The 12382-nt window shown below is 42.4% G+C and overlaps 1 protein-coding gene across 1 annotated transcript; it reads left to right on the top strand.

Moving 5' to 3' along the window:
* The first annotated feature begins 1373 nt into the window (after positions 1 to 1373).
* Positions 1374 to 4728, top strand: tbxta (T-box transcription factor Ta). The gene is made up of 8 exons (XM_071537469.1): positions 1374 to 1558; positions 1909 to 2173; positions 2769 to 2903; positions 3012 to 3073; positions 3181 to 3242; positions 3522 to 3695; positions 3810 to 3933; positions 4470 to 4728. Exons 1-8 carry the CDS (start codon positions 1374 to 1376, stop codon positions 4726 to 4728), a joined length of 1266 nt encoding a protein of 421 aa, XP_071393570.1.
* Positions 4729 to 12382: the final 7654 nt, after the last annotated feature.

Here is a 12382-nt window from a genome sequence, read left to right as displayed (position 1 = left end):
ATCACAGACGCTGGAATAAGAGGCGACGGGAAAAAAAAAAAAAAAAAACACACAGAGGGCTCAGATCTAAAAACATAAAAAAAAAAAACAAGCTTTCCCCCCGGGATCAATGGGGCAATTTAACCGCTGAATACTGTAAAGCATGGGAGGATCTGATGGTAGAGAAGTTGGTTTTATATGGGCTTTACCCTCCGACAGTCAACAATCACCTCAATATGGAGGCCTATGTGTGGTGTTTATTTGCCATATCTTATCCTAAGTGTCATCCCAAGAGTCCACATCTGATCTTGTCGTTTTTTATTATTATAATGAACAGCAAACACCAAGGAAAAATGGACAGAAATGTATTTGGAAGCGAAAAAAAATCCCATCAAAGAGGAATTCAGGACCAATGTCCCCTCTAAGCTGATAGTTTGGTGCTCTAATAATTTATCACACTGACCAAATAATAGCATAGTGTCAGCCACCGGTCCTTGCTCCACTTTCTCCCCAGAAATTGAGGCTATAAATGGAAGCAGGGTTGGAAGTTCGGTGGTAAATGAGACTAGATGCAGGGACTTTGCCGTATGGAGTTTAGTGAATCGATGCCTCTATTTTAATGGTAGAAATATGCAGAGTGCCCGGCTGAAATATTTAATATGGGTGTTTGGCAGTGGAGTCACGCAGGCCCAGTACACAAACCCAGGCATCGCTCGTGGGCCGTCCACACTTCCCTTCCTAATGGCCCTGTCCCCAGTCAACACAAGGCCTCTCCCATGTGGATTTGAGACAACAAAAGATTAGCATTATTTGCAAATATACAACTGAGTTCAAAGGCGCTCCTCTCTCCCCTCTCTTCCCTTCTTTTGTTTCAACGCACCGCTTCCAATGTAAAAGGCATGGGCTGCTTTTCTGGAGCCATAGGCCGTAATAAATTTGCCCTATCAGATAACTTCTGTAAACTCCACACTTTATCCTAACAGCATCCTTTGATGTTTTCCGGATTTTCTGGAATGTATTAATCTGGGAGAAAACTTGCCAAGGACTTTTGAAAGAATTTGTTGTGAACCGTTCATGTTTAAGCAACCAAATTCCAACCTATAAGACCAGAGGAGTCTTAGCAAAAGCTGAGAAACTTTTGGAGGATCTGTTAAACTTGTAGAGAGAGAAGTCCAGCCTGGTATGGGGGGCGGGGTTTGGAGACCCGGTCGAAGGGGGCGTGGATTATGCGCACAAACCCCGCCCCCTTAGCCCCATGAGGTCCCTGGGGGCCCTTAAATGATAAGGCCTCGGGGTTTGGAAGCCGGTATCACTTGGGCCTTATCTCGCTGTCAGTGAAACCAGCACACAAGCGTCTTTTGGAAGGGATCTGGATCGCTACCCTGCTCGGAAATATGAGTTCTTCCAACCCCGACCAGCGCCTGGAGCATCTGCTCAGCGCCGTGGAGAGCGAGTTCCAGAAGGGCAGCGAGAAGGGAGACGCGTCCGAGAGGGATATTAAACTGGCACTGGAGGACGCAGAGCTATGGACCAAGTTCAAAGAGTTGACCAACGAGATGATTGTCACCAAAACTGGAAGGTAGGTGTTGATAACAGTACTGGAGGCCGCGGCGGTGTCCTTTGCGCACAGGCCTGCTGCCACTTACGCACTTTTTACGCACTGCTTTTTATCTAAAGACACAGTCTGGGGTTGTGCATTGGTTTCTTAAAATGTTCTAAACTTAAAAAATTGCAAAGCAAGTTTTAAGGGGATACCTGACTGGCTCCCAGTGTCAAAAGGGTAGACTTTTAAGGCCTTTAATGGGGTTTACAATGACTAAATAAATGAGAATAATGTTCTTCAGTGTTTAAAAATCCGCACAAATTGGGAAAGCGCAGCACCAACAGATCAACAAAACCTTCTAATTCGTCTGTTCTTTCCGTCTCCAGGAGGATGTTTCCAGTGCTGAGGGCCAGTGTCACCGGGTTGGACCCAAACGCCATGTACTCGGTGCTGCTGGATTTCGTGGCGGCGGACAACAACCGGTGGAAATACGTGAACGGGGAGTGGGTTCCCGGAGGCAAGCCGGAGCCCCAGAGCCCCAGCTGCGTCTACATCCACCCGGACTCCCCCAACTTCGGAGCGCACTGGATGAAAGCGCCCGTTTCCTTCAGCAAAGTCAAACTCTCCAATAAACTCAACGGGGGCGGACAGGTGAGGAGCCGGTCGCACTTCTCGTTTGCAATTTAAATAAGCGCGATTCATCTGCGGGAGAATATCAGTAATCATGGCAACGTGAAAATATCTTTGCTGACAGTTGATATATTCTTTCAGATTATTTATTGGAATTTGGACTGCAAAGAAATATCCATCTGAACAAGTCACTTTTATATTCAGTCTTAAAATCTTTATTTTTCTTTATACATTAAATATGCGCCAGTGGTGTGAGAAATTTCCACTTGTTTCCAATGCAGTTTCAACCACAATATTTCATGAATTTTATAGAAACAATTGGCAACATCTTGAAATAAGGCAGAATCAGACAGTTGACACTTGATTCAAGAGAATACTTGGATTGCATTGCATTGGAAACAAGTTAACACCATTGGCAGATATTTTCACTTGTTTTAAGGAGATAATAATTAATACTGGATTTAATGACTTGTCAAAATGGATATTTTGCTCAAAATGTGGCACCATCCATGGACATATTTCCATCTACTTAATAAAAACATGTATTCTATTGTTTTTGGAATGTTATTACAATTTGATGAATTAATATTCTATTTAATATGTCAATTCTCTATAGATCATGCTGAACTCCTTGCACAAATACGAGCCAAGGATACACATCGTGAAGGTGGGAGGGATCCAGAAAATGATCAGCAGCCAATCCTTCCCCGAGACACAGTTCATTGCTGTCACAGCCTACCAGAATGAAGAGGTCAGTTGTGCCACATACAGCATATCCTCCACACAAAGCCCTAATAACACCAACGTTACATTAATGGTTGATCAATGCTAACAACTGTCATATCTTCCTCTCTCACAGATCACTGCTCTGAAGATTAAGCACAATCCCTTCGCTAAAGCGTTCCTGGATGCCAAAGAAAGGTACGTGGCTAAATCTCAAACTATTGATACTCTTCATATGTTAAGAGTTACCAAGTTACTGCATTTCAAGGGCTAAATCATCTAATGTTAATTGTTTCTACTTGCAGGAGCGACCATAAAGATGTCCCTGACCACAGTGCAGACAGTCAGCAGTCTGGCTACTCTCAACGTGAGTACTGTGTTACCTTTCTGAACGACTTGATAGCAGCCTGGATGCGTCTTTTCAAATGTTAAGCATTCAAAAAAAGCGCTCCATAGAAGATTGAGAGCGCCTCTATTGGGTTTGGGTGCATGGGGACATTTGTTGTTTAGTGGAAAAGAAAGAATGTGTTTTAGGCCTTCAAGCATGCATGAAGAACAAAACAAATTCAAAAACAAAAAAGCTTTATGTACCACCATATAGAGAACAATTCAACAATTCCTAATTTGTATTCGTATGTTTCCACAGTTGGAGGTTGGTTCCTCCCAGGCCAGAGTCCCATCTGCCCCAGCAGCAGCCCTCCTCAGTTCAGCGGGACTGCAGGTCATTCCTCCGGCTCCTACTGCGAGCGATACTCCAGCCTGAGAAGCCACAGAGCGGCCCCGTACCCCAGCCACTACCCCCACCGCAGCTCCAGCACAAGTAAAGACCTACTCCTACCTTATACACATCAAGGGTCATTGTGTTCAAGATCCCCTAAAGCAATTCATTGGGAGAATGGTCATTAACGATCGCTCTGTATGTTCTTATTCTCAGACAACTACATGGACAACACTTCGGGCAGCCTGCCTACTCATGACAGCTGGTCCGCTCTTCAGATCCCCAACTCGACAGGCATGGGCACTCTGTCCCACACCACCAACTCCACATCCAACTCCAGGTGAGCCTCAAAAGCAAGGGTCTAATCTACAGTTAGGAACATTTTAACGAAATTCAAAGTAAGTCCGCGCAGCATTCTCGCTCCTTTCATCTTGATAGAGGCAAGCGACGTTTCAAGCAAGCGGGTCTTCGTCCGGTGGCGGAGCAAAGAACGTTGTGCGGACCTAATTTGGATTTTGTAGTTTAGCATCAGTCTAGCACCAGTGGAAAGGGGGGGTTGTGCATATTACAAGCCAGTGTAAAAGATGGTGGCCTCCTGGTTTGATGTCAGAACTTTTTCATACCCTACCCGGATGTCCCACATCACAAAGTGTCCAAAAGTCAACGTCTTCTCTTGCCAGCGTGGACAGAGACATTGTTGGGTACGCATTGCACTGTGGGATGGGCTGGGAGGACCAAACGTCGATCCAGGAGGTCGCCATCTTTGCGCACCCAGTTTTTAGCGGACCGCATTGAATATATCACAATGTTACAATGTACCAATCAAGTGGGATAATGTCTAAGTGCTGACGCCTCTCTTGTCTTTCTCGTCTACAGCCAGTACCCCAGCCTATGGTCAGTAGCTGGAACCACCCTCACCCCCTCGGGCTCGGCCTCAGGCTCCATAGCCGGGGGTTTGACCTCCCAGTTCCTGAGGGGCTCCTCCTACACGGGCCTGACCTCCTCGCTGCCCGTCTCCTCGCCCTCCTCCATGTACGATCCCAGCCTGACCGAGGTCGGCGTCGGGGAAGCCCAGTTCGAGAGCTCCATCGCCAGGCTGACTGCATCCTGGGCGCCTGTAGCTCAGAGCTACTGAGCAGCTTCCGAGCGCTGTGCTTCCTCTCAACCTCCCTCTCCTCCTCCTCCTCCTCTTGTGCCCCGACAGTCATCTCTGCAGCCTGGAGGCATTGGGAGCAGGAAAGCGACAAGACACATGAATCGATAGCCTGGGGATGACGTGGAAATGCCACAAGACTTGCAAGGATCCCCTTTGGCTTTTGTGTGTGAACAAGCTTAGATTATCCATTCCAGACTCTCTAAATCAAAAGTGCGTAAACTGTAAAGTTAGGCTGGTGTCATACATGGGGTATGCTGTACTGAAGGAAGTTGATTGCAATGTGCAAAGAGCGTGAAAGACAATCCAGAGGCTCTCTTGCTCCCCTTTCCAATGAACCATATTATATTGCCATAATAAACCTTAGAATAGCTGTACGGTAAACTGGTCCCTAAACAGTAAGATCTCCCACAGATACTTTGCTCTGAGTAATCCCCAACCTGCATAGATACATGTTTATTACACGTTTATAACACATTTATTACATGTTTATACCCGTATGGCTCCACACAACCAGACTGAAGTGAACAATCATGACATTTGACTTATTTGTTAGGACATTTTGTTATTATTCTAAAATATATAAGATGAAAGAATTGGTTGTGCTAACATATGAATGTGTATATGTGTGTATATAGAATAAATTAACGTCCATGTTCATTGTTTTCCATATAAATGTGCCTTTTTTTGATTGCAATACAAATGCGTGCCTTCCACGATCGGATTGAACGACACAAGTGCCTTTGAATCCTGGCAGGGCTGTCAGGCAGGAAGACACCCTCGCAAAACACATGTACATACCTATCTATTTGTATTTGAACTCATTGTGAGTTTTATTTATGTCATTTAATAATAAATTAAAATTTTCTTTGTTTTTCTCAAATTTTGTTTTGTATCCTTTGTCTCATTCACACTCCATAGCTGTTGATTTCAACTTCAGAAATGAACCATTTCTCAGCTTTATGTGATTCAACACGTACAATTTTTCATTGGGGGAGGTTAAAAAGTATGCAAATTCACGGGTAAAACACCATGTACGTTGACAATTAAATCCTTATAGGCTGAGGGGTCAAAGGGTAAGACATGAGTGACAGAGTATCATGGAGTGTCACTGGTTAAATCGCTAAAGAAACCATCTTGCATAAAACAGAGTTATGCAACAGACACCTGAAAGTCATATTTCATAGGGTTCCATTTTGAAACCCCTAGATCTGGTCTCTAGGTGTAATTCTCACTTTGCCCTTATGTACCAAACCTCAATCCAACTTTTGGCCCCGCAATATGAGCTTTCTTAAAATAACAATGTCAGCACACCTACGCTAAGTGAATCTGGCTTCTTTGACATGTAATTGAAATGACAAGTCGATGGAGAAATGTCCAGTTTAAGGAATCCATCTGAGTTCTTTCCATCGCTGGCACCCTTTTGTTACAATCTGCGTTATGGTGCGACGTACGGCTAACACATCCAGCACTCCAGGTCATGAAATTCAAAGGTATATGGACCCAAAATTCTGGTAACACCAGGGATTGAATTAAAATGGCTGAGGCCTCTATCCAACATATTCACTGACATCGCTGTTGTTGCCGCAGGGATAGGAGGGAGGATAACTTCCAAGCTTTCCATTTGCAGAATAGAGTTTACCACCTTTTAATTCAATTTGTTTATTTTATTTCTCCTTTATTTAACCAGGTGAGTCCCATTGAGATGTCTATCTCGTTTGCATGGACCTCTGGCCAAGAGAGCAACAAGCAGATATTACAACATATTATACAATGCAAAACCACAATACAGCAAATTACACATTATACATTCTCAAGTAAAACAGCTGCAAACTTCAGTATTTAAGGTCTGCATTTTTTAGGCTGACATAAATCTTAATGCATGAATTTACACCATAGTAAGCATAAATTACTGCTTTTTTCTGATTTTTGTTTGTAAAGTTGGGTGGTTGTTTGCCTTTTGATGATCACCGACTGGAAAGCATAGTTTACCATGTTCAGCTTTATAATTATTACTACATCATTGGTTAGAATATCATTTCTCCAAAGAAAACTACTAGTTTTATTTGGGGAAGAAAATATGTATATACAGTATAAATAAATATAAAAAATATATAAATACATATATATTTTTTATATATTTAGATACTAATGAAGCAGCAATATATATATTTATTATATATAATTATACTGGTTTGTTTTTAAATCATGAAAATATATCTACAATATATACTGTATATATGTATCTTTCTTTTCAAATAAACATAGTATAATATATATATATATATGTATGTAATATTGAAAAATACAAGTAATATTGGAAATTGACCAGCAGTTTTCATACATCAAAACTATGAGAGAATTTGGAGGCAAAGAAACTAGTTTAAAACACACTACAAAAACAGCACTTGCATTATCAAGACACACAGGGAGAGAGAAAAAAGAAAGAGATAAAAATAGATATATAATATAAATGAATTCTACGGTTGAGTCAGCTCCATCGCCAGCTCATGCTTCAGACCGGTGGGCTGGCTGTGCGCTCATGATGTCAGTGGTGTGATGTATCTGTCAGGTCCAGAGAGCGCTGGTCCCAGACCAGTGATGGACTGGTCCACACCGAGGTGCAAATGAAGGCTGGAGGGTCACGGGGCCACAGGCAAACAGTAATGAAGCAGCAATGTGACCTGCAGCTGGCAGGGCCGATGACAGCGGAGCAAAGGTTCCCTCATGAAACGGCCAGATCTCAGAAAACCTCCACTTTACTGCCTCTCCACATTTAGGAATTTATCTCAGTGAGGCTGAACTAAATACAGTAGCTGCCTTTGTTCAAACTGTCTCTACTGATGCCTTTGGGAAGAGATCACAGTAGCTAACCATGAAGCAGCTTAACTAAATTGTACAATGTTAGTGTCAGCTTTAGTGATATACAGTTCCACTTGAGACTATTCAGAACAAATTAATGCTGAGTATATATCGGTTTCTTCACACAAATAACATTGGTGTATCTACACATATAGTACAATAGTAGGGTATAGTTCTAAGATACTTTTTATTAGTCAAAATTCATTGAATTAGAGCTTGAGCTTTGAATTACGCCATTGTTTTCCACAGTAACCATTGCATTTTACACTGAAGGCATTTAGCTGACAACCTTAAAACCTCTGTTTATTCTTACCATTTCTATTCATATGGTTGAAAAAAACAAAACAAAAACACAACATAGACATGGAGATGGGGATAGTAGTAAGATATCTATTCTCAGTCTTGCACTTACACTTTTATCCAGAGCAACTTACAATGAATCAATTCCTAGATCACCAACATTACAGAGGTCAAAGGTCAGACCCACAGCATGCTATTAGATTTAACAAAATATTCATGTGATCCTATAATGATTATATATGACAGAATATTGGTTGGAAAGGAAATAAGAGCTGATTAGGATTTATTAAGGATTTATTTACTTCAGCAGAAGAGCATATTAAAGAAAGTAGAGGAAGATGATATGGGATATTTATTCTGATATTTACATAAAAGGTTAAAAGTTGCCCACATACAGTATTTATGTATATTAACATAAATACATTCATATAGAGAGACCACATTGAATTTCTGCACACTATTCCAACTTCTTTATGTTATTCGTCTTGTCATATATCACATTTCTGATATTTTACTCACCATCGACCTGAATGATCTTTCATATCAGACACATTATTAGATGTATTATATCACTTTACACCACACAAAATCTTTGTACAAATAACACCGATGCATCTACAACCTCTACCAGATAGTGCAGGCTGATTAAAATTCATACTTTTTGTTCGTCAAGATTCATACAATTAGAGCTTGAGTGTTGAATTACTGCCTTGTTTTGTTCAGTAACCAATTTAGTCACAGAAAATGAATTGTTAAGCCCCTTGTGTGTGTGTGTTTCATCTTGAGTGTGTGTGTGTAAGTGCCTGTTTATGGGCAGTTGTTCAGACTTGGAGGAGAGGATGTTTGCCGATAGACTTTGTTCAGTCTGGAGCGGTAAACAGGTCCTGCTGGGCCGGGGGCCATTTCTGCCCGGTCAGTTATGGGACGTGTGTGTGTGTGTGTGTGTGTGTGTGTGTGGATCTGAGGACTCTGAACTGACTGAAGCCTTTGTCTTCCAAGATGGCTGATCTGCTCTGTACACCCCGACCTGCAGCCTTCTGTTGGCCTTCACTAATTGACAATTGGAGACTGGCTTTGCACACTAGCCTCCTCTCCGCCCCTGGAAGTGTGTGTGTGTGTGTGTGTGTGTGTGTTCCAAATACGCTTTACAGAGTGTGCCCGGCACCCAGGTGTGGAGGCAGGACATTGAGGGCTTTAAACAACAGATGCAGATGACGTTTGGTTGGATCAGTGTTGTATTATGGGGACTGTGCTTTATAAATAGTTGTTCTAGCTAGTATTCATTAATACCAGGGATGTAGTGGAGGGTAAACCCACCTAAACTCAATTTACAGAATTAGAGTTTATCCACCTTTATAGGCTGACATGAAACTTTCTGATGTAAATTTATAGTAAGTAGTAGCAAACTCATGTCTTGCCTATCACCAAGGGGGTCCCACAAGGCTCCATCCTCGGCCCCCCACTATTTTCCATCTACATCAATAATAATACCTCTCACCAGGCTGTCACTGTAAATAAGAATTTATTCTTCACTGACTTGCCTGATTAAATAAAGGTTCAATTAAAAAAGTTATGTGGATAGGGTCTTTTTTATGTCAAGTATATGTTAAGGTACTTTTCGTGAAAGTACTGTACGCTGACAGAAAGACGTAAGACGCAGGCCCAGATGGAAATCAGAGTCATTTCATCCAATCAGGCACCGTGACTGTCTCAATCTGACAGATCAAGGAGAAGCACCCCCCCCCACACACACACACACACACACACACACCCACACACACTCCCATCCCATCTGTGTCCGGGTGTCCCCTCACGTATCCCTCCACTTCCAGGAATATGTTACCGAGCAGGCCTTATGGAAGAGGAGAGAAGGGCGAAGCGGCCTCTGCAAACACCGGGATTATGATGGTGAGTCACAGTGCGAGGGCTTCTGGGTGATTTACGAGGGGGGGGTGGGGATACCGCTGCCAAAAAACAAGTCGTCAAGTCTGGAACAGCAAGTCAGCGCAGCGGCGGGGCGGTGTGTTTGCAGACCGCCCCCTCGTCCGCCCAAAACCCCCCGAGCCCGTCCTCTGATGTCTGTGTGCCTTCGTTAATGAAGAAATTCTGGTACCTGGGTGAGACATTGCTCTCAGCTGAGCAGCCTCTGCCTCTTCCCTGCCCTCAACCTCTGCACAGTCATGCAGCCGCCCCACCCCGGTCCCACCCGCCCACCCACAAACACATCAGGCCTCCGGCTTGGCTTCTGCCCTCCTCGTTGAAGCAGTTCATGAAACTACTGGAACATCTAAGTTGGGCTGCTACAGGGGCGTCAACGCACTAAACCCCAAGCTATGGCAAAGTCCTTAGATTTCATATCATATGCAACTAAATATTTTTATTTTATATTTATAAAATTTATATTGATAAAGTGCAGCAGTGACTAATGATTGGTATTACCTGGTCAAAGTGATAAATGATCAGACATAGGTCAAACTATCAGCTTAGAGGGAACTTTGGTCCTGAATGTTCCCCTGATGTGAATTTATGTTAAAATTTGGCTTCCAAATAGATTTCTGGTGATGTTTGCTTGATCTGTGCTCTCCATTGTAATAATAAAAACTACCAGATCAAATTTGAACTCACTTAGTACTCACTTAAGTTATCTGCTTTACCCACTTGACACCAGTGGGCTATTAATTCAAGTATTGATCAGTACAGTCCAGCTCTCCTTTCCCCATTGTCAAAATATAAATCAAGCTGAGCCTGTCATGATTGCTACTGTAACAAAGGCTAACCAACTATTAAATAACAATTCACTGTCAGGCAGGCATCAGAGAAGCCTTCTCTAGCAGACTAATGTCCATGGCACACAATAAATGAAAGTTCAGCATGTTTATTGAAGCTATATGCCCCACAGTGTGGTCAGATACAACACGGCCTAAAAATCAATGGTAAAAAATGTCAACCTGCGCTCTGAAATCAGTGGATCAATCTAAGGAAAGCTGCCATTGTCTGGATGAGACAGATGTCGGCAGGGTGTTTTTGAACTACACGAGCAATTTCACACATTAGGAGGACTTGCTGGCCAGCATAAGCTAATGTATGTCGCCTACAGCCGCCACCGTGATGGTGACAGCCTCTCACCATCCTGACAGACCAGTCCAGCTAGCTGTGGACAGTCACACGAGCAGAGAAGACTTGTAAGCAAACTGATCCTCACTGAAGTAACATTTAGCAGAGATGCATGATATCCAGTGTGGACGGAGTGAGAAACCTTGTCTTTCGCTCATTGGTAATAGCATGCTGATTATCCCCAAGGTTCAGAATGACATGCTAATCACTGCATTCACTAGAGGAGGGATCATACTTTTTTAAATGGGTAAAAAAATGTATATATATGAATGTTGAATATGGCTTACTTTGGGGTGACCTTATTCTTGTTGAATAAGTAAAGGATTTGATCATTGAAAAAAACTTAAGAGGTCTCCCTCATAGACTAAAACTTAGTTATCACTCACTGATAGCTATCAAATAAGTGTAAAAAATGTTCTTTTAGGCAGTGCTCACACTATCTTTCTCTGGAAAAAGTACACAGTGTGGGTATTAATTGCATAAACCTCATTAGATACATGATGACTGTCCAAAACCACACCCAGCTGCTGACATTAGAAGTAAAACACTGCTCCCTTGTGGCTCAAAATCAAAAAACCATTTAAGCTCCTAATGTTTCATATTCAGAAGTTGGACCTTGTGAATACGTGTAAAAACATTAATGAGTGTTTCAGAGTGTATTCGGCAGCCTGTATATTCCACTGAATTTATTGGAATGTGTGCCATGAATAAACCTGGGTGATAAATGGATTGAATATCTTGTCTAAGCATTGACAATATAAAAAAACCCCAAAGAAGCTGAGATTATCTCTGAATATTTCATGTTTGGAATGGCACATGTCAAGCCTCTGAACACACTGAGATGTTTTAACCCAACACCATTTTAACCCAAAAGGCTTGGCTACTCTCAGGCATGTTTAACACCTACAAGAAGTTATAGAGAGATGATGACAGTGCATCTGACCCATCTACCGTGGCCAATGCAAATCAAAATCACTGACATTCAATGAGGCTTGCATATTATGCAATGAACCCACATGGTGACAACTCCAGGACGACTTCAGGAAAACATGTTCTCATTGTAAGCCAGTAGCCCTTGGATGTCATCCAAAAACAATACATGTCCGAGGTCAATGACTCTGAGTGCTGGTAAAATGGCTAATCTTGGCCTTCACCTCTATAAGGTTGCGAACTTTCAAATTCATAGTCAGTAAAAATATAAAAGCGAGCGGGTAAAAGCTTTGAATTGACACTTTACCGCTCACAACCTTTTTTCCCTTACATTTCCCTATTGGCGGGTGTTCGGGTTCGGGTGTTTCTTCTTACGTTCGGCTGACAGCGCGGTAATTATTTTTCCTCCGGAGGGTTACACAGTCACGCA

This window comes from Centroberyx affinis, unplaced genomic scaffold (genome assembly GCF_046629955.1).
Source record: "Centroberyx affinis isolate AG114_WGS23_722 - 3 ecotype Tasmania unplaced genomic scaffold, CSIRO-AGI_Caff_v1 ptg000018l_1, whole genome shotgun sequence".
NCBI lineage: Eukaryota > Metazoa > Chordata > Actinopteri > Beryciformes > Berycidae > Centroberyx > Centroberyx affinis.
Note: the sequence above shows the minus strand (reverse complement) of the source record. Positions and strands in the feature narration are given on the sequence as shown.